General features: G+C 44.2%; 1 protein-coding gene across 1 annotated transcript in view; it reads left to right on the top strand.

Moving 5' to 3' along the window:
* Nucleotides 1-21777, top strand: part of LOC106573762 (insulin-like growth factor 1 receptor) — a 165486-nt gene extending 143709 nt beyond the window's left edge. The window contains exons 17-21 of the mRNA XM_014149105.2: nucleotides 120-224; nucleotides 468-627; nucleotides 879-1008; nucleotides 10988-11122; nucleotides 20623-21777. Coding sequence (XP_014004580.1) covers nucleotides 120-224; nucleotides 468-627; nucleotides 879-1008; nucleotides 10988-11122; nucleotides 20623-21157 — 1065 coding nt within the window. The 3' untranslated portion in view covers nucleotides 21158-21777. The remainder of the gene's footprint in view (nucleotides 1-119; nucleotides 225-467; nucleotides 628-878; nucleotides 1009-10987; nucleotides 11123-20622) is intronic.
* The last annotated feature ends 282 nt before the right edge of the window (nucleotides 21778-22059 follow it).

Raw genomic sequence — 22059 nt, 5'->3', positions numbered from 1 at the left:
TAGAAATCTGTTTCTTGCCCAAAAGTTTCAGAAGGAATACTACGCCAACGAGAATTGTTTGTGCTCATTTACCCTGACACCCTCTCTGTGCTGTGTTCTGATTGGTGCGTCTGCTGTAGGTGCGTCTGCTGGGCGTGGTCTCTCAGGGACAGCCCACCTTGGTGATAATGGAGCTGATGACCCGTGGAGACCTGAAGAGTCACCTGCGCTCGCTCCGTAAAGAGGTATGTACATTACCCCTCCTGCTCTTTCTAACATAGTCTCACACAGAACTCAAGTCTATGTGTCAGTGCATTAATCATGTATTAATACGGCACTCACACACCTCCGTCAGTTGGTCTCTCACATTGTGTGGTGTGGCCTGGCCATGGTTCAGTGCTGCAGACAGCAGGGAGAAGGAGGTTGGAGGGAGAGACTGAATGGCCTGCTTGTGCTCACGTCTCTGCCTCTTTGCCTCTTTGCCACAGAACACGTCCAGCCAGGTTCTGCCCCCGCTGAAGAAGATGATCCAGATGGCAGGGGAGATTGCGGACGGCATGGCATACCTCAACGCCAACAAGTTCGTCCACAGAGACCTGGCTGCCAGGAACTGCATGGTGGCGGAGGACTTCACCGTCAAGATCGGAGGTGAGTGCCTTAAAATACTGTATTACTTCTACTTCCCCCTGTTTGTTTAATGCTAAACTCCCTCTGCTCTGCTGTACTCCAAAGTAAGTATTTTGAGATCACTGAGTGCTTGAAGGGGAGGAATAGCTTGCAGATGTAAATGGACAGAAGAGAAGGAGAGGTGAGGAATGGATTAGGCCTCATGAGCATCCACTCCCTCACATTAGTGGGATATTTAGTGGCCACTCAAAATTCTCTTCTCTTCTTCTCAGACTTTGGCATGACGCGAGACATCTACGAGACGGATTACTATCGGAAAGGAGGGAAGGGCCTTCTTCCAGTCCGCTGGATGTCCCCAGAGTCGCTGAAAGACGGAGTGTTCACCACAAACTCTGATGTCTGGTAAGAGCTCCTCGCCGTCCTCTCTGACTCATACACACGCGCATACACAGACCTGCGCAGTACACTAGCTGTATGTGTGCTAGAATATTGCATGCTCTCTCCGGGACTAGCATGGGGAAAACAGGCCTATCACTTCACACACACAGTCCATGTCCTAAGGAAGTTAGGAATTCATCTGGATGCTATTATAGTTAGTAGGTACAGTACATTTTGGCAGTGAAAAGTAGTTCCTGTTTAGTCAAGTTCCTCTGTGCTTTCAGGAACATAGAGTGAGTTTAGAACAGCAGATCAAGGCTCCTTCCAGTTCTCTCTCTGGAATGGGTTGCTTTAGAGAAATATAGCTGTTTCCTAGCTCCTTAGTTTTTGTTTCCCAATCGAAAGTGTCCCACGGGTCTGTCCCTACAAGCACACTTAAACTCCTCCAGATGTTTTCAAATGATGGTTTAGAGTGCCAACAGAAATTCACCTCCACGTCCCGCTCCCTATCTTCCTCTTTGAAGTCACGCAGATGAAAACAAGCATTGTGGGAACTTATTCTGGGCTCCTATGATATTACCAGTAGGTGTATTTTCTTGTTTATCTAAAAAAAGTCTCTTAATGTGGTTTTGTCTTTCAACACACTCCTGTTTCAGCCAATTAGATACAAGTCAATGTTATAAAAGGCTTTTTTAACCCTCATACTACTAACATCTTTTACATACATGGATTACCAACTGGGGTCATTTTCACCCTAAGAAGAAACTATTGGAAAAAGCAACAATCATAGCAAACTATCAACATATTTCTTATTAAAACATTATCAGGCATGTAAATGTGTATCTGATTTTTTTGTTTTTTATTGACAAAACAGATTGTTATTCTAGCAAAATTACAGTTCATTTTAATATTCTGTAAAACAACAATATATATATTTTCCCTTAAATGATATGCAGCTCTTTTTTTTTGAAGTACAATCCACATTAGTACTAAAAAGCTGATTTGCCATAATTTGGTTGTAGTATCATTTAGTTCTTAGAATTTTGAAGTAAATTCTGATTTTGTCATATATGGTAAAAACTCGACTGCCATTTAAAGGTGTGGTACACCAAAATTTGAAGTATTCTACATTTTATTCACAAAAAGTGATTCATCTATTGATCCTGAGAGACAATGAACAAAAATATGGCATAGTTTTCTTTATTTATTTACCTCACAGATAGCATTAGTATCGCTGCTAGTGAAACAATGGGAGTGGTAAGGCAGTGGTAAGGCCTATGGCAGGATGCTTCAAAAAGCATGCCCAAATCCTCAATGTCACGTTAAACCAAATGTTATAGCAACCAAAATACCATCAGAAGTTGCACATATAGCATATAGTATAGGATTTCTGCTATTTATGTAACATTTCCTGGAGAATAACTATTATTCGGAGAATACACACTAATACAGCACTATGTGTACATTCGGAGGGTAGGTGATTTCTTTACTCTAGTTCTATCAAGTATTCATACCACTGACAGACTTTTTATGAGATGTTTTGACTGCAACTATGTATATATGTAAGGTCATTGTGATTCTGTACACAGTCATACCTAATTATAAACAGTAATAACCATAGGTGAGTATATAAGGTGATCCATCTCTGCAGGTGATATGTTTATCTGGTCAAAATCACTAATACAGGTCACCCTTCACCCTCTGATGATATGTAGAACTTAATATTATGTCTCCAGAGTATCCTGGATTCAAATAAAGACTTTTCTCTGTAGATTCAGAGTGTATCTGAGTTCTGTATTGCAGTTCTATCAAGTATTTATATGAGTTTTATATGCAAAAAAAGAAGGTAATTCTCTTTTTGTGCACAGTCATATAGAAAAGTACAAACTTAGTACATGGGGAGCTATATCTCTGCAGATGATCTGTCTGTCTGGTCAAAATCTCTGTTACAGGTCCCCCTCTAACCTCTGTTGGTAAGGATAACTTGTTATTACATCTCCAGTGAAACCTAGATTCAAATAAATGTCCTATTCATCAAATGACTAGGCGGAATTATGTGTGGGTTTTTAAAAGTCCATATTGATACAGGAACACTTAACAATGATTTTGATTTATTGAGAACAAGCTGACTGACAAAGTCATGATGATGCTGTCTACACACAATACACAAACAGGGCAGATGGAGAAATGTTGTTTTTCATCACAAAAGGGGCGGCTCTTGTAATGCGCTCCAGCATTCAACACAGTTTTTTCCTACCTGGAAATTGAGACCCGACGTATCATTCCTTGCAAAGACTGAGGGGTAGTATGAGGTGAGTTTTGCACTCTTTCATGGAGAAAGATTTGGGACCGGTATGTTCACAATCCGAAAAGCGTGAAGGAGACGAGGACTGGGGCTGCCTCTGGTGTGTCCCCCACCGATTTTCAGACAACTGGATTGGCTTCGTGTTCACGTGAAACATCTTCAGACAGACACAGACACAAATATGCCAGAAACGGTATGTACTCGTCATACAGCCGAGTCCTTTTGTATAGTCAGTGTGTGTGTTTGTGACCTTATGTTTAGCAGACATAGTTAGAACATGTGAAATCAGTTATTTTCTGGATGGAGAAATTGCGTGTGGGAAATATTCAGTGCCTGTGTTATCATAATGTTTAGCAGCCTAGTTCAAACATCAGAAAACAGACAGTGTGTTGTGATAAGTAGATTGAGATGTTGATGAAATCAGTTATTTGGGGTAAACATTTTAACTCAAAGGAGCCCATGGAGATGTTTTAAGATTGCTTACATTGTATTCTAATACATTGGCCATCTCCTTGTTGGTGTTGGAGGGAGTGGTGTTTTGGACAGTTCAGAGACGGAGCTGAGCCCTGAGGACCCATCTACAGGTGGTTCACCATGCCTTCATTCAACCCCTCTCCGACCTCTCTCCCCAACGCCCAACCCACCGTCCTGGCGCAACCTTTTCTCTTCCCTGTAACTCCATCAACCTCTACCTCATCTCCCCGACCCAGATCCAGTGGCCGGAAGAGGAAGACAACTGAGGATCCTTTGGACACTGACATTATGCAGCGGGTGGATGACTTAAAGAAATGGCAGCAGGAGTTACAGAAACAGCAGCAGTGTTCAGCAAAGGCTGTCTACAACGTCATGGTACCATGGATGGTGTCTATTCCTGCTGATCAGTCTCCCGTTTGTCTCACCCCCAAAAATATGTTGTTGTGGGCTTTTTTTTCTTATTCATATGTTAAGGTCGTAGGTCATTTCCTAGATTTTTTTGGTGCATGTTTCTTGCTTTCGGAAAGTGTTCAGACCCCTTGGCTTTTTCCACATTTTGTTATGTTACAGCCTTATTCTAAAATGTATTACATCATTTTTCCCTCCTCATCAATCTACACACAATACCTCATAATGACAAAGCAAAAACAGGTTTTTATACATTTTAGCAAGTTTGTTAAAAATAATGATATCACATTTACATAAGTATTCAGACCCTTTACTCAGTACTTTGTTTAAGCATCTTTGGCAGTGATTACAGCCTTGATTCTTCTTGCGTATGACGCTACAAGCTTTGCACACATGTATGTGGGAAGATTCTCCCGTTCTTCTCTGCAGATCCTCTCCAGCTCTGTCAGGTTGGATGGGCAGTGTCGCTGCACAGCTATTTTCAGGTCTCTCCAGAGATGTTAGATCGGGTTCAAGTCTGGCCTCTGGCTGGGCCACTCAAGGACACTCAGAGACTTGTCCCGAAGCCACTCCTACATTGTCTTGGCTGTGTGCTTAGGGTTGTTGTCCTGTTGGAAGGTGAACCTTCGCCCCAGTCTAAGGTCCTGAGTGCTCTGGAGCAGGTTTTCATCAAGGATTTCTCTGTACTTTGCGCCGTGAAGCGCCACCCGCATGCTTCACCATAGGAATGGTGCCAGGTTTCTTCCAGATGTGATGCTTGGCATTCAAAGAGTTCAATCTTGGTTTCATCAGACCAGATAATCTTGTTTCTCATGGTCTGAGAGTCCTTTAGGTGCCTTATGGTAAACTCCAAGTGAGCTGTCATGTGCCTTTTTACTGAGGAGTGGCTTCCGTCTGGCCATTCCACCGTAAAGGCCTGATTGGTGGAGTGCTGCATAGATGGTGGTCCTTCTGGAAAGTTCTCCTATCTCCACAGAGGAACTCTGGAGCTCTGTCAGAGTGACAATCGGGTTCTTGATCACCTCCCTGACCAAGGCCCGTCTCCCCCAATTGCTCAGTTTAGCCGGGCGGCCAGCTATAGGAAGAGTCTTGGTGGTTCCAAACTTCGTCCATTTAAGAATGATGAAGGCCACTGTGTTCATGGGGACCTTCAATGCTGCAGAAATGTTTTGTTACCCTTCCCCAGATCTCTGCCTTGACACAATCCTGTCTCGGCACTACGGACAATTCCTTTGACCTCATGGCTTGGTTTTTGCTCTGACATGCACTGTCAACTGTGGAACCTTATATAGACAGGTGTATGCCTTTCCAAATCATGTCCAATCAATTGAATTTACCACAGGTGGACTCCAATCAAGTTGTAGAAACATCTCAAGGATGATCAATGGAAACAGGATGCACCTGAGCTCAATTTTGAGTCTCATAGCAAAGGTTCTGAGTACTTATGTAAATAAGGTATTTCTGTTTTTATTTTTAATACATTTGCAATAATGTGTAAAAACCTGTTTTTGCTTTGTCATTATGGGGTATTGTGTGTAGATTGATGAGGAAAAAATGAAATGTAATCAATTTTAGAATAAGGGTTTAACGTAACAAAATGTGGAATAAGGAATGGGGTCTGAATACATTCTGAATGCACTGTATTTCCTCATTCACATGTTACAGGTGTTTACTTTGTTTTTTTGTCTTATTTCCCCTTTCATCACACTTTTCACCTGTATATTGCATTGTTTTACATTGCACTATTTTCCTCTTGTGATAGTAAATGCATATCTAAAAGGCTTGCAAATGTATTTGTCTGGTTCTTTGTACTTGTGGCAGAAAATATTACGGTTTTGAATCAGTCACTCAGTAAACTTGCACTGCTTTGTACATGAGCTATGTAGATGAGGTTAATGTCTTGGGGGGCGGGGGTCTGTCCTTATTGTCCACATTTGGACACACCCATGTACCAAAGCAGGAAGGTCTCCATTGAAAGGCCACTACACATGACCATGTACAAACCTGTGTTATGTAGATGAGGTTAATGTCTGGAAGGCCTAGACTTTTTATCTCCAGCTGGATGGCCGTTCTCACCCATTTACCATAGCAGGAAAGTTGTCATTGAAAGGCCACTTCACATAACACAAGGTTAGGTAAAACGAAAACAAGGACGACGTGATAGTACTCTTTATTGTGATTTATAAAGTGTGACTAAGAAAAACACCTAAATCCAAACAGCAAAACCAAATTGTGTAGTTCACAACATGAAACAAACAGTCATCAACCAGAAGAAGAGAATGTATGTGTGCTTATGTTTTCCAAACCACACCAACATTTACTGTAGGGTGCCATATGTAATAGCAGCATCTTGGAAAGACACTTGACCTGCTGGTGTGAGGAAGTAGTCCTTGAGGTTGTTGAACACGTCTATAGCCACTCTGGTTGCCCTGTCTGCCGACATGTTTCTTGGGTCCAGGAAGCTGGTGTCCCCTTTGCTGTGTGCTGCCACTCGCCAAAAACCAAAGGGTCACAGACAGCCTTTCTGCAGCACTTACGGGCAAGCTGTGAGTTCTCTCGTGCGAGATATGAGGGGCAAGCCGCTGAAGCAAGTCGTAAAATCTGGCAACCGACATCCGAAAGTATTGAAAATGTCTTTCCTCGTCAATGTTGGACAAGAGACGTGCATTCTCCATCGTCCCCTCTTATAGTGTTCAGTGGACACATTTTCTCCGTCTTTTTGTTCTTTACCTCCTTAGTAGTAGTAGCAGTTCAAACTCTAGCAATTTCAATTAAAAAAGAGTGTCACGTATACTCCCTCTCCGGCCTCACCTGTCACCATCGTCAAGCGCACCAGCGCCTCATGACACTCACCAGGACTCCATCATCTCCTTGATTATCTTCCCTACATCGGTCACTCCCCTTGGCTCTTTCCTCAGGTGTTATTGACTCTGTTTCATGTCAGTGTGTTGTTTGTGTTTCGTGTTTATTGTTTTGTTTATTTATTAAAACACTCACTCCCTGTACTTGCTTCCCGACTCTCAGTGCACTTGTTACAAAGAGACATGTTTGGTTCTGTGGCAAAAAAATGGTGTCATAAAGCATAGAACACCAGACTAGCCTGACAAGTAGCTAGCATTTGTAAACAGGCACATAAGACCGGATCCGGAAGTTCAAACGTCGTCGCTAGCTAGTCAAAAAGAGTGCCTCGGCCCCTCTTGCTTGGTAAGCTACTCTGGCTTCCCAAGACCCTAATGGATTTACACTACACAAGGTGGACTTCCTCTCTGGGTGAAACGCAACGAAAACAGTCTGCTGCTTCCCAAAAAACGACTCCACCCACGTGCATGCACGCACGTAGATCAACAGAGTGGAGCTTTTAGCCGCCTTTAGATCCCACAACAGCGGGGGAAATATGGCTTAAGAGAGCTAACAAATAATCATTGGCAACGATGAACTCGTAGTTATTTTGTGTCAAGCTTAGGTTTTAGTTTTGTTTTCTGTTGCAGTTCCTTAGTCTCTGGGTAGTATACAGGCTCATTGTATGCATAAAATATGGATAAGGCAAAATTACACAAACATTTACATTTGTCCTTAATTAATATATGTAGCATGAATTTATGAATAAACGTTTCTTCTGTTCTTTGCACAATCTGCTTCCCACTGTTAGAGAACAGTCTTACTCAACATTACACAGTGCAGCACCATCCTTGTAAAGCGCTGCCAGAGACTATTTACATGCCCTGCTGGGCCCTGTGTATGGATGTTTTTGCCTGTATTACCATGCATGGTCCTACTGCTGATGATGGAAGATGCCGTTTCCATCGCTTTTCACTAGGCCTGGACAAGAGGAACACCTACAGTATGTGAAAATGCTGTGCATTGACTAGTGTTCAGCATTCAACAATATTGTTACCCTCCAAGGTCGACACCAAGCTCAGAGCCCTGGGACTGGAAACCACTGTCTGCAACTGGACCCTGGACTTCCTGACGGTGTTCTGCACGGGCTGTGTGGTTTGGAAACAACACCTCATCCACACTGAGCTCTTAACACAGGGGACCCCCAGGGGTTTGTACTCAGCCCTCTGCTGTAGTCCCTGTTCACCCACGACTGCATGGCTTTGCACGACTCCAACTCCTTCATCAAGTTTGCTGATGACACCAGAGTTGTAGGCCTGATAACCAACAACGACGAGTCAGCCTATAGGGAGGAGGTAAGTGAACTAGCATTGTGCTGCCAGGACAACAACTTCTACCTCAACATCAGCAAAACAAAGGATGTTGATTGTTGACTTCAGGAAGCAGAGGGAATCAATTGGACTGCAGTAGAGAGAGTCAGCAGTTTTAAGTTCCTCGGCGTCCACATCACCAAGGACTTGAGATGGACCAATAACACCACCACTTTTGTCAAGAGGGTGCAACAGCTAACTAAAGTTTAAATAAAACAATTAAAATAAAAACAGCGTGCCTACTTCCTAAGGGCAGCTAAAGAAATTCAGCATGCTAGTCCGGGTCCTCTCCAAATACTACCGCTGCACAATCGAGAGCGTCCTGACCGGTTGCATCACGGCCTGGTATGGGAATTGCTCAGTCTATGACCGCAAGGCCCTCCAGCGGGTGGTGAAGATGGCCCAGTACATCACTGGGACCATGCTCCCACCCATCCAGGACATCTACCTGAAGCTGTGCCCGAGGAAGGCCCGCAGCATCATCAAGGACCCCACACACCCCAGCTACACTTGAACTGGACTGACCACCTGCACTGACTCTCCGCACCTTAGCTTAGCTCACATGCACTCACTCATGCAAACTCCCACGCAGACACACATGCATGTACACACGCACGTCACATCACATCACATCTGCTGCTACCAGACTCTTATTATTATTGCTAAATACTGCACAATTTGAACACTTGCCCCCCAATCCCCCCATCCCCAAAACGGGTAAATATTGGACAATAAATTGTGCTTTCCTGTATTATACTTATACAAATATATATATATATATACTGCTCAAAAAAATAAAGGGAACACTTAAACAACACATCCTAGATCTGAATGAAAGAAATTATCTTATTAAAGACTTTTTTCTTTACATAGTTGAATGTGCTGACAATAAAATCACACAAAAATAATCAATGGAAATCCAATTTATCAACCCATGGAGGTCTGGATTTGGAGTCACACTCAAAATTAAAGTGGAAAACCACACTACAGGCTGATCCAACTTTGATGTAATGTCCTTAAAACAAGTCAAAATGAGGCTCAGTAGTGTGTGTGGCCTCCACGTGCCTGTATGACCTCCCTACAACGCCTGGGCATGCTCCTGATGAGGTGGCGGATGGTCTCCTGAGGGATCTCCTCCCAGACTTGGACTAAAGCATCCGCCAACTCCTGGACAGTCTGTGGTGTAATGTGGCGTTGGTGGATGGAGCGAGACATGATGTCCCAGATGTTCTCAATTGGATTCAGGTCTGGGGAATGGGCGGGCCAGTCCATAGCATCAATGCCTTCCTCTTGCAGGAACTGCTGACACACTCCAGCCACATGAGGTCTAGCATTGTCTTGCATTAGGAGGAACCCAGGGCCAACCGCACCAGCATATGGTCTCACAAGGGGTCTGAGGATCTCATCTCGGTACCTAATGGCAGTCAGGCTACCTCTGGCGAGCACATGGAGGTCTGTGCGGCCCCCCAAAGAAATGCCACCCACACCATGACTGACCCAACGCCAAACCGGTCATGCTGGAGGATGTTGCAGGCAGCAGAACGTTCTCCACGGTGTCTCCAGACTCTGTCACGTCTGTCATGTGCTCAGTGTGAACCTGCTTTCATCTGTGAAGAGCACAGGGCGCCAGTGGCGAATTTGGCAATCTTGGTGTTCTCTGGCAAATGCCAAACGTCCTGCACGGTGTTGGGCTGTAAGCACAACACCCACCTGTGGACGTCGGGCCCTCATACCACCCTCATGGAGTCTGTTTCTGACCGTTTGAGCAGACACATGCACATTTGTGGCCTGCTGGAGGTCATTTTGCAGGGCTCTGGCAGTGCTTCTCCTGCTCCTCCTTGCACAAAGGCGGAGGTAGCTGTCCTGCTGCTGGGTTGTTGCCCTCCTACGGCCTCCTCCACGTCTCCTGATGTACTGGCCTATCTCCTGGTAGCGCCTCCATGCTCTGGACACTACGCTGACAGACACAGCAAACCTTCTTGCCACAGCTCGCATTGATGTACCATCCTGGATGAGCTGCACTACCTGAGCCACTTGTGTGGGTTGTAGACTCCGTCTCATGCTACCACTAGAGTGAAAGCACCGCCAGCATTCAAAAGTGACCAAAACATCAGCCAGGAAGCATAAGAACTGAGAAGTGGTCTGTGGTTACCACCTGCAGAACCACTCCTTTATTGGGGGTGTCTTGCTAATTGCCTATAATTTCCACCTGTTGTCTATTCCATTTGCACAACAGCATGTGAAATGTATTGTCAATCAGTGTTGCTTCCTAAGTGGACAGTTTGATTTCACAGAAGTGTGATTGACTTGGAGTTACATTGTGTTGTTTAAGTGTTCCCTTTATTTTTTTGAGCAGTGTATATATATATATATATATATATATATAATATATATATGTATATATTCTACTGAGCCATTTACTTTATGTTCGTATTCTTATCTTGTATTATTTCTTATTGTTGTTGTATTGTCGAGAAGGAGCCTGCAAGTAAGCATTTCACTGGACGGTGTATACCATGTCTATCCTATATATACGACTAATAAAACTTGAAATTTAAAATGTGTGTTGTTTCTAACATACCTGTCTCCTCTCTGTCTCCCCCTGCAGGTCATTTGGGGTGGTGCTGTGGGAGATTTCTACCTTGTCTGAGCAGCCGTATCAGGGCATGTCCAACGAGCAGGTGCTGCGTTTCGTCATGGAGGGAGGACTCCTGGACAAGCCTGACAACTGTCCTGACATGCTGTGAGTCCCCTGCTCTTTCTTTCAATGTCACTCTTGCTCTGGGACTGAGTCAGACGCAGGAGAATTTCTCAATGACAGTATTAGCCACACCTTTCAATATGTGGTGTTTTTCCTGTTGTCTGTTCCACTGTTAGGCTTATTCCTTAGGTGCATTTTCTGAAGATATTGTCCTCTAGTACCATCTCACTGTCATTGTTAAATGAAGGTTCAATTAAATAAAGGTTCTCTTGCAGATACTATTTAGAGTTGAGGGGCAAAATGTGCGTACTATATCATGAGAGCCATATGCCAGTGGGGAGCCAAGCGAAGGCCTGACTGGTGACATTTACATCACAGGTTAAATGGAGCACAGTGACATCATGGCCCACATGCTCAGCTGGTGTTACGGGAGCTCCCTCCTCAGCAGTAAGCCGAGGCCCATAGAAGGGATGCCGCGGCCCGTGTGTGAAAGATGCCGCTCATTCCCGATTAGTGAGGGTTCTGTACATTTTTTTATATATATTTTTTTCACCTTTATTTAACCAGGTAGGCCAGTTGAGAACAAGTTCTCATTTACAACTGCGACCTGGCCAAGATAAAGCAAAGCAGTGCGACCAAAACAACAACACAGAGTTACACATAAACAAACGTACAGACAATAACACAATAGAAAAATCTATAAACAGTGTGTGAAAATGTAGAAGAGTAGATAGGTAAGGCAATAAATAGGCCATAGAGGCTAAATAATTACAATTTAGCATTAACACTGGAGTGATAGATGTGCAGATGATGATGTACAAGTAGAGATACTGGGGGGCAAAAGAGCAAGAAGATAAATAACAATATGGGGATGAGGTAGTTGGATGGGCTGTTACAGATGGGCTGTGTACAGGTGCAGTGACCTGTGAGCTGCTCTGACAGCTGGTGCTTAAAGCTAGTGAGGGAGATATGACTCCAGCTTCAGTGATTTTTGCAGTTCGTTCCTGTCATTGGCAGCAGAGAACTGGAAGGAAAGGCGGCCAAAGGGAGGGTTCGCTTTGGGGATGACCAGTGAAATATACCTGCTGGAGCGTGTGCTACGGGTGGGTGTTGCTATGGTGACCAGTGAGCTGAGATAAGGCGGGGCTTTACCTAGCAAAGACATAGATGACTTGGAGCCAGTGGGTTTGGCGACGAATATGTAGTGAGGGCCAGCCAACGAGAGCATACAGGTCGCAGTGGTGGGTGGTATATGGGGCTTTGGTGACAAAACGGATGGCACTGTGATAGACTACATCCAGTTTGCTGAGTGGAGTGTTGGAGGCTATTTTGTAAAGGATTGGTAGGATGGTCAGTTTTACAAGGGTATGTTTGGCAGTATGAGTGAAGGAGGCTTTGTTGCAAAATAGGAAACCGATTCTAGATGTAATTTTAGATTGGAGATGCTTAATGTGAGTCTGGAAGGAGAGTTTACAGTCTAACCAGACACCTAGGTATTTGTAGTTGCCCACATATTCTAAGTCAGAACCGTCCAGAGTAGTGATGCTGGTCGGGCGGGAGGGTGCAGGCAGCAATCGGTTGAAGAGCATGCACTTAGTTTTACTAGCATTTATAAGCAGTTGGAGGTCACGGTAGGAGTGTTGTATGGCATTGAAGCTCGTTTGGAGGTTTGTTAGCACAGTGTCCAAAGAAGGGCCAGATGTATACAGAATGGTGTCGTCTGTGTAGAGGTGGATCAGAGAATCACCAGCAGCAAGAGCGACATCATTGATGTATACAGAGAAGAGAGTCGGCCCAAGAATTGAACCCTGTGGCACCCCCATAGAGACTGCCAGAGGTCCGGCCCTCTGATTTGACACACTGAACTCTATCTGAGAAGTAGTTGGTGAACCAGGCGAGGCAGTCATTTGAGAAGCCAAGGCTATTGAGTCTGCCGATAAGAATGCGGTGATTGACAGAGTCGAAAGCCTTGGCCAGGTCAATGAAGACGGCTGCACAGTACTGTCTTTTATTGATGGCGGTTATGATATCGTTTAGGAACTTGAGCGTGGCTGAGGTGCACCCATGACCAGCTCGGAAACCAGATTGCATAGTGGAGAAGGTACGGTGGGATTCCAAATGGTCGGTGATCTGTTTGTTATCTTGGCTTTCGAAGATTTTAGAAAGGCAGGGCAGGATGGATATAGGTCTATAACAGTTTGGGTCTAGAGTGGGGATGACCACGGCAGCTTTCCAATCTTTGGGGATCTCAGACGATACGAAAGAGAGGTTGAATAGGCTAGTAATAGGGGTTGCAACAATTTCTGTGGATAGTTTTAGAAAGAGAGGGTCCAGATTGTCTAGCCCAGCTGATTTGTAGGGATCCAGATGTTGCAGCTCTTTCAGAACATCAGCTGTCTGGATTTGGGTGAAGGAGAAGTGTGTGTGGGGTGGGGGAGGGGTGCTGCAGGGGGTGCTGAGATGTTGGCCGGGGTAGGGGTAGCCAGGTGGAAAGCATGGCCAGCCATAGAAAAGAAAAATGCTTATTGAAATGATCAATTATCGTAGATTTATCGGTGGTGACAGTGTTTCCTATCCTCAGTGCAGTGGGCAGCTAGGAGGAGGTGCTCTTATTTTCCATGGACTTTACAGTGTCCCAAAACTTTTTGGAGTTAGTGCTACAGGATGCAAATTTCTGTATGAAAAGTTGCATATCGCCGGGGCTATTCAATGCTAATGCTGAACGCCACAGGATGTTTTTGTGCTGGCCAAGGGTAGTCAAGTCTGGGGTAAACCAAGGGCTATGTCTGTTCTTAGAGAGAGAGAGAGAGAGAGAGACTGTCTGTCTGTCTATCTGTCGGTCTGTCTGGGTCTTGGTCTTGGTCTGGTCTTTCTGGGAAAGTGGAATGGAACAGCCTCCCTAGCTGTCAGGCAGCTCTGCTGCGTACATGCATTTCTCCTCTCTGCCTCTGATCTCAATGCGAAGGCATTCCCTCTTTCTCTCACCTTACAGAGAGGGGAGAGAGGGGTGGGTGTTATGCAGACACAAACCTTGGGTTTCTATGGCAGCCTCACAGTGGTGTCCTGATTGCAAGAGAGTGTGAATTGTGTTACGCAGGGGAGGGAGAGTGTGGGGTGGGGGAGGGTTTGTACTGGAAAGGTTGCCGCTGCTGGTAGCCTCTCCTGTAGTGAGTTAGTGGAGAGTTACAGTACGGAGACCTGCAGAGCCAGGAGTCAGCAAGGGCTGCAGAACAATGCTGTAGTCAGTCTGAAGAAAGAGGGGGAATGAGAGAGAAGAAGACAACGAGAGAGAAGAGAAGAGAAGAGAGAGAAGAAGACAACGATAACATAATAAAAAAAGTATGAGTCATATCTGAAAGGTTTTCCCATCTTTACCATATACAGTTGAAGTTGGACGTTTACATACACTTAGGTTGGAGTCATTACAACTCGTTTTTCAACCACTCCACAAATTTCTTGTTAACAAACTATAGTTTTTCTACTTTGTGTATGACAAGTAATTTTTCCAACAATTGTTTACAGACAGATTATTTCACTTATAATTCACTGTATCACAATTCCAGTGGGTCAGAAGTTTACATACACTAAGTTGACTGTGCCTTTAAACAGCTTGGAAAATTCCTGAAAATTATCTCATGGCTTTAGAAGCTTCTGATAGGCTAATTGACATCATTTGAGTTAATTGGAGGTGTACCTGTGGATGTATTTCAAGGCCTACCTTCAAACTCAGTGCCTCTTTGCTTGACATCATGGGAAAATCAAAAGAAATCAGCCAAGGCCTCAGAAAAATAATTGTAGACCTCCACAAGTCTGGTTCATCGTTGGGAGCAATTTCCAAACGCCTGAAGGTACCACGTTCATCTGTACAAACAATAGTACGCAAGTAAAAACACCATGGGACCACGCAGCCGTCATACCTCTCAGGAAGGAGATGCGTTCTGTCTCCTAGAGATGAACGTACTTTGGTGCGAGAAGTGCAACTCAATCCCAGAACATCAGCAAAGGACCTTGTGAAGATGCTGGAGGAAACAGGTACAAAAGTATCTATATCCACAGTAAAACGAGTCCTATATCGTCATAACCTGAAAGGCTGCTCAGCAAGGAAGAAGCCACTGCTCCAAAACCGCCATAAAAAAGCCAGACTACGGTTTGCAACTGCACATGGGGACAAAGATTGTGCTTTTTGGAGAAATGTCCTCTGGTCTGATGAAACAAAAATAGAACTGTTTGGCCATAAGGAAAAATGGGGAGGCTTGCAAGCCAAAGAACACCATCCCAACCATGAAGCACGGGGGTGGCAGCATCATGTTGTGGGGGTGCTTTGCTGCAGGAGGGACTGGTGCACTTCACAAAATAGATTGCATCATGAGGGAGGAAAATTCTGTGGATATATTGAAGCAACATCTCAAGACATCAGTCAGGAAGTTCAAGCTTGGTCACAAATGGGTCTTCCAAATGGACAATGACCTCAAGCATACTTCCAAAGTTGTGGCAAAATGGCTTAAGGACAACAAAGTCAAGGTATTGGAGTGGCTATCACAAAGCCCTGACCTCAATCCTACAGAAAATGTGTGGGCAGAACTGAAAATGCGTGTGCGAGCAAGGAGGCCTACAAACCTGACTCAGTTACTCCAGCTCTGTCAGGAGGAATGGGCCAAAAGTCACCCAACTTATTGTGGGAAGCTTGTGGAAGGCTACCCGAAACATTTGACCCAAGTTACACAATTTAAAGTTAATTCTACCAAATACTGAGTGTATGTAAACTTCTGACCCACTGGGAATGTGATGAAAGAATTAAAAGCTGAAATAAATCATTCTCTCTACTATTATTCTGACATTTCACATTCTTAAAATAAAGTGGTGATCCGAACTGACATAAGACAGGGAATTTTTACTAGGATTAAATGTCAGGAATTGTGAAAAACTGAGTTTAAATGTATTTGGCTAAGGTGTATGTAAACTTCTGACTTCAACTGTATGGGTTTCAAATCAGTCAAATAAAAAAAAACTTACAGTGAAATGCTTCGTTACAAGCACTTAACCAGCAATGGAAAAGAAAGATAAGAGTTAAAAAATATATTTACTAGATAAACTAAAGTTAATACAATAAATGAGCAACAATATAATAACAATAACGAGGCTATATACAGGGGGTACCGGCACTGCATCAATGTGCGGGGATACAGGTTATTCGAGGTAATTGAGGTAATATGTACATGTAGGTAGGGGTAAAGTGACTGTGCATAGATAATAAACAGCGTGTAACAGCAGCGTAAAATCTGAATTATTATGGGGATGAGTGAAACTTTAAATACACATAGGCTATACTACACTGAACAAAACTGTTGGTCCCATGTTTCATGAGCTGAAATCAAAGATCCCCGAAACTTTCCATACACACAAAAAGCTTATTTCTCTCCAATTTTGTGCACTAATTTGTTTACAATCCATGTTGGTGATCATTTCTCCTTAGCAAAGATAATTATTCCACCTGACAGGTGTGGCATATCAAGAAGCTGATTCAAAGGCATGATCATTACACAGGTGCACCTTGTTCTGGGGTCAATAAAAGCCCACTCTAAAATGTGTTTTGTCATACAACCCAATGCCAAAGATGTCTCAAGTTTTGAGGGAGCGTGTAATTGGCATGCTGACTGCAGGAATGTCCACCAGAGATGTTGCCAGAGAATTGAATGCTAATTTCTCTACCATAAGCTGCCTCCAACATCGTTTTAAAGAATTTTGCAGTACTTCCAACCGGCCTTACAACCGCAGACCACATGTAACCATGCCAGCTCAGGACCTCCACATCTGGCTTCTTTACCTTAGACCAGTCACCCGGAGAGCTGATGAAATTGTGGGTTTGCACAACCAAAGAATTGTCAGAAACCTTCTCAGGGAAGCTCATCTGCGTGCTTGTCATCCTCACCAGGGTTTTGACCTGACTGCAGTTCGATGTCGTAACCGACTTAAGTGGGCAAATGCTCACCTTCAATGGCCGCTGGCATGCTGGAGAAGTGTGCTCTTCACGGATGAATACCGCTTTCCACTCTACCGAGCAGATGGCAGACAGCGTGTATGGTGTCGTGTTAGCGAGCGGTTTGCTGATGTCAACTTTGTGAACAGAGTGCCCATGGTGGCGGTGGGGTTATTGTATGGGCAGACATAAGCTACGGACAAAGAAGACAATTGCATTTTATCTATGGCAATTTGAATGCCATTCATCCGCTGCCATCGCCTCATGTTTCAGCATGATAATGCACAGCCCCATGTCGCAAGGATCTGTACACATATCCTGGAACCTGAAAATGTCCCAGTTCTTCCATGGCCTGGATATTCACCAGACATGTCACCCATTGAGCATGTTTGGGATTCTCTGGATCAATGTGTACGACAGAATGTTCCACTTCCCGCCAATGTCCAGCAACTTCGCACAGCCATTGAAAAGGGCTGGAACAACATTCCACAGGCCACAATCAACAGCCTGATCAACTTTATGCGAAGGAGATGTATCATACTGCATGAGGCAAATGGTGGTCACAGCAGATACTGACTTGTTTTCTGATCCATGCCCCTAGCTTTTCTTTAAGGTATATTTGACCAACGTGAAATACATGTGAAATCACAGTCATGTGAAATACATAGATTTGGGCCTAATGAATTGATTTAAAATGACTGATTTCTATATATGAACTGTAACTCAGTATAATCTTTGAAATTGTTGCATGTTGGGTTCATATTGTAGTTCAGTATAGATAGAATTATGGCAATATCTAAGATACTGTTCTATGGTGAAATATGACTAGACATTTGGTCCAATGTTAGAAAGCTGCATGAGAAGAACTGATTTTCTGAGTGGTGATATTGTGGAACATGTTGACGGTCAGGCCTGCAGCTGCAGATTCCTGTTTATTAATGGTCTGTCATAGCATAGGTTGCTCTCTTATGTAGCTCTCTCTATCTCTACTCCGGTAGAGGCTTGCATTGGTATGGGTATTTATAATGTTGTGAACGATGCGAGATTTACATATCGTGATGTGAGTGAAATGATGTGAAAAGTAAAATGTGCTGGAATGTGTTTGTGTGTGATGAGGAGCTGGGTGCTGACATGCAGACATGATTTATTGTAGCGTATTTTCTCATTTCACATCAGCGAAAGTTATACACAGCGACAGATTGTCCAGGAAGAATTTTCAGCATGCCAACGTCAAGCAGACAGGTTACTCTGGTGCGTGGGCCAAGCTCCAAGCATTACAGCCATTTTCATCGGAGGTCTTGGAGCCGGGGTTTAGTTTAGCCATCTGAAAGTCAACTTTAAGAGACTAACTCACTGAGAGGCTAAAGAACAAGCCATGACCAACCCTCCCTCCCGCTGGCTGAAACTTAGTTTGAAGTTAAGTGTCTGCTTCAGAGAGAACTACCCAGAAAGCTTTGGTGCGCAGAGGCTGAGATACCCAGCTGTACAGGCTGTTGTGGGATCGGACATAGAGAGGTGGCTGCTGGGAGAGAGGGAGATGACTAAGTGGTTTATGTCAGTAGGCTGTAGAAGGTATTCTTAGCTTGTTTGTGTATAATGTAATATGTGGTGTGTGGTCGAGCACCACACCAAACTGTAATGATTCTTTTTTTATGGTGTTATTTTGATGTTTTCTGTGTTCTGTCGCTAGCCTAGCACAGTTTGCTCATGTATGATTTACTGTCTAGTTGTACACATGCTGTAGTATGGTATATGATGGTAGATTCTTACTGACATTCTATTCATAGTTGGCAGTAGCTGTTTGTATAGAAACCTCTGGAAGTTGTTTGTTTCAGTGAGTATCAGAAACATTTTCATTGGCTCTAGCTTGGTGCACTCTGCCACCTTATGGTGAGAAGATGCAATGATAGATGTACAGTGAGGGAAAAAAGTATTTGATCCCCTGCTGATTTTGTACGTTTGCCCACTGACAAAGAAATGATCAGTCTATAATTTTAATGGTAGGTTTATTTGAACATTGAGAGACAGAATAACAACAAAACAATCCAGAAAAACGCATGTCAAAAATGTTATAAATTGATTAGCATTTTAATGAGGGAAATAAGTATTTGACCCCTCTGCAAACATGACTTAGTACTTGGTTGCAAAACCCTTGTTGGCAATCACAGAGGTCAGACGTTTCTTGTAGTTGGCCACCAGGTTTGCACACATCTCAGGAGGGATTTTGTCCCACTCCTCTTTGCAAATCTTCTCCAAGTCATTAAGGTTTCGAGGCTGACGTTTGGCAACTCGAACCTTCAGCTCCCTCCACAGATTTTCTATGGGATTAAGGTCTGGAGACTGGCTAGGCCACTCCAGGACCTTAATGTGCTTCTTCTTGAGCCACACTTTTGTTACCTTGGCCGTGTGTTGTGGGTCATTGTCATGCTGGAATACGCATCCACGACCCATTTTCCATGCCCTGGCTGAGGGAAGGAGGTTCTCACCCAAGATTTGACGGTACATGGCCCCCCGTCCATCGTCCCTTTGATGCGGTGAAGTTGTCCTGCCCCCTTAGCAGAAAAACACCCCCAAAGCATAATGTTTGGCGTTCTTGGGGTCATAGGCAGCATTCCTCCTCCTCCAAACACGGCGAGTTGAGTTGATGCCAAAGAGCTCCATTTTGGTCTCATCTGACCACAACACTTTCACCCAGTTGTCCTCTGAATCATTCAGATGTTCATTGGCAAGCTTCAGATGGGCATGTATATGTCCTTTCTTGAGCAGGGGGATCTTGCGGGCGCTGCAGGATTTCAGTCCTTCACGGCGTAGTGTGTTACCAATTGTTTTCTTGGTGACTATGGTCCCAGCTGCCTTGAGATCATTGACAAGATCCTCCCGTGTAGTTCTGGTCTGATTCCTCACCGTTCTCATGATCGTTGCAACTCCACGAGGTGAGATCTTGCATGGAGCCCCAGGCCGAGGGAGATTGACAGTTCTTTTGTGTTTCTTCCATTTGCGAATAATCGCACCAACTGTTGTCATCTTCTCACCAAGCTGCTTGGCGATGGTCTTGTAGCCCATTCCAGCCTTGTGTAGGTCTACAATCTTGTTCCTGACATCCTTGGAGCGCTCTTTGGTCTTGGCCATGGTGGAGAGTTTGGAATCTGATTGATTGCTTTTGTGGACAGGTGTCTTTTATACTGGTAACAAGCTGAGATTAGGAGCACTCCCTTTAAGAGTGTGCTCCTAATCTCAGTTCGTTACCTGTATAAAAGACACCTGGGAGCCAGAAATCTTTCTGATTGAGAGGGGGTCAAACACTTATTTCCCTCATTAAAATACAAATCAATTTATAACATTTTTGACATGCGTTTTTCTGGATTTTTTGTTGTTGTTATTCTGTCTCTCACTGTTCAAATAAACCTACCATTAAAATTATAGACTGATCATTTCTTTGTCAGTGGGCAAACGTACAAAATCAGCAGGGGATCAAATACTTTTTTCCCTCACTGTATTGGATCATATTTTAGTTGAATCCTTCATATTATGTATAATAAATGAGATCATGTGTTTGTGCCCTTAGGTTTGAGCTGATGCGGATGTGCTGGCAGTACAACCCCAAGATGCGTCCCTCCTTCCTGGAGATCATCAACAGCCTCAAGGAGGAGCTGGAGCCTCCGTTCAGTGAGATGAGCTTCTTCTTCAGCGAGGAGAACAAGCCCCCAGACACTGAGGAGCTGGACATGGAGGTGGAGAACATGGAGAACGTGCCACTGGACCCTGCACCCAGCAGACCCCCCACTGCTGTTCCTCTGCCCTCCCAGGGACCCATGGGGGCCACAGGGGGCTCAGCGCCCCCTCCTCCCCAGCAGTTATCCCCAATGCAATGCCCTTCTAATACCCTGAAGGGACCTGGCTCTCCCTCCACCTCAGTCCCGGCTGCCTCTGTCTCGGCCTCCCCAGGCCTGGCCTTGGACAAGCACTCAGGACAGATATCGGCCAACGGGCCAGTGGTGGTGCTGCGGCCCAACTTTGAGGACACACAGAACTACGCTCACATGAACGGGGGGCGCAAGAATGAGCGGGCGCTGCCACTGCCCCAGTCTTCAGCCTGCTGATCCCCTCCTCCCCCCTCAGCCAGATCACCCCACTCCTCCTCTTCTCACACAGGGTAACATAAACTTCTCCCCTGCTTTAGTTATAATGGGGTGATGGATGAGTGAATAACTGACACATTATACTACTCTACTGCAGTAGGAGTCTTTCATTTTTAAATAATATTATCAAGATTTATTATTGAATACCAAGACTGAGAAACAGCACAGAAACCTGCTAAAGCGTTTGGAGTATGGTGGCTCAAAACGAACAACAACACTGGGAAGCTCTAGTGTTTACTTCTTGTTTAGTATTTGTTACTTTAAAAACATCATTAAAGAAGAACATCATCAATATTCCCTGACTGACAGGTATTGTAAGTGAGAGACAATAACTTAAAAAAAGAATTTGAAGCATATCTGCTAGAAAATCCAACAGACGAGCCCATTTAGATCATTTCCGAGAGAATAATGTGTATATCTGAGTGTGTTTATACTGCCTTCGGGAAGGATTCAGACCCCTTAACTTTTTCCACATTTTGTTAGGTTACAGCCTTATTCTAAGATATTTTTTACCCTATAATGACAAAGCAAAAATAGATTTTGCAAGTATTCCTGCCCTTTGTTATGAGACTCGAAATTGAGCTCCGGTGCATAATGTTTCCATTGATCATCCTTGAGATGTTTCTACAACTTGATTGGAGTCCATGAGTGGTAAATTCAATTGATTGGACGTGATTTGGAAAGGCACACACCTGTCTATATAAGGTCCCAGTTGACAGTGCACATCAGAGCAAAAACCAAGCCATGAGATCGAAGGAATTGTCCGTAGAGTTCCATGACAGGGTTGTGTCGAGGCACAGATCTGAGGAAAGGGTACCAAAAAAATTCTGCAGCATTGAAGGTCCCCAAGAACACAGTGGCCT

The sequence above is a fragment of the Salmo salar genome, chromosome ssa16 (assembly GCF_905237065.1).
Source record: "Salmo salar chromosome ssa16, Ssal_v3.1, whole genome shotgun sequence".
NCBI classification, from domain to species: Eukaryota; Metazoa; Chordata; class Actinopteri; order Salmoniformes; family Salmonidae; genus Salmo; species Salmo salar.
Note: the sequence above shows the minus strand (reverse complement) of the source record. Positions and strands in the feature narration are given on the sequence as shown.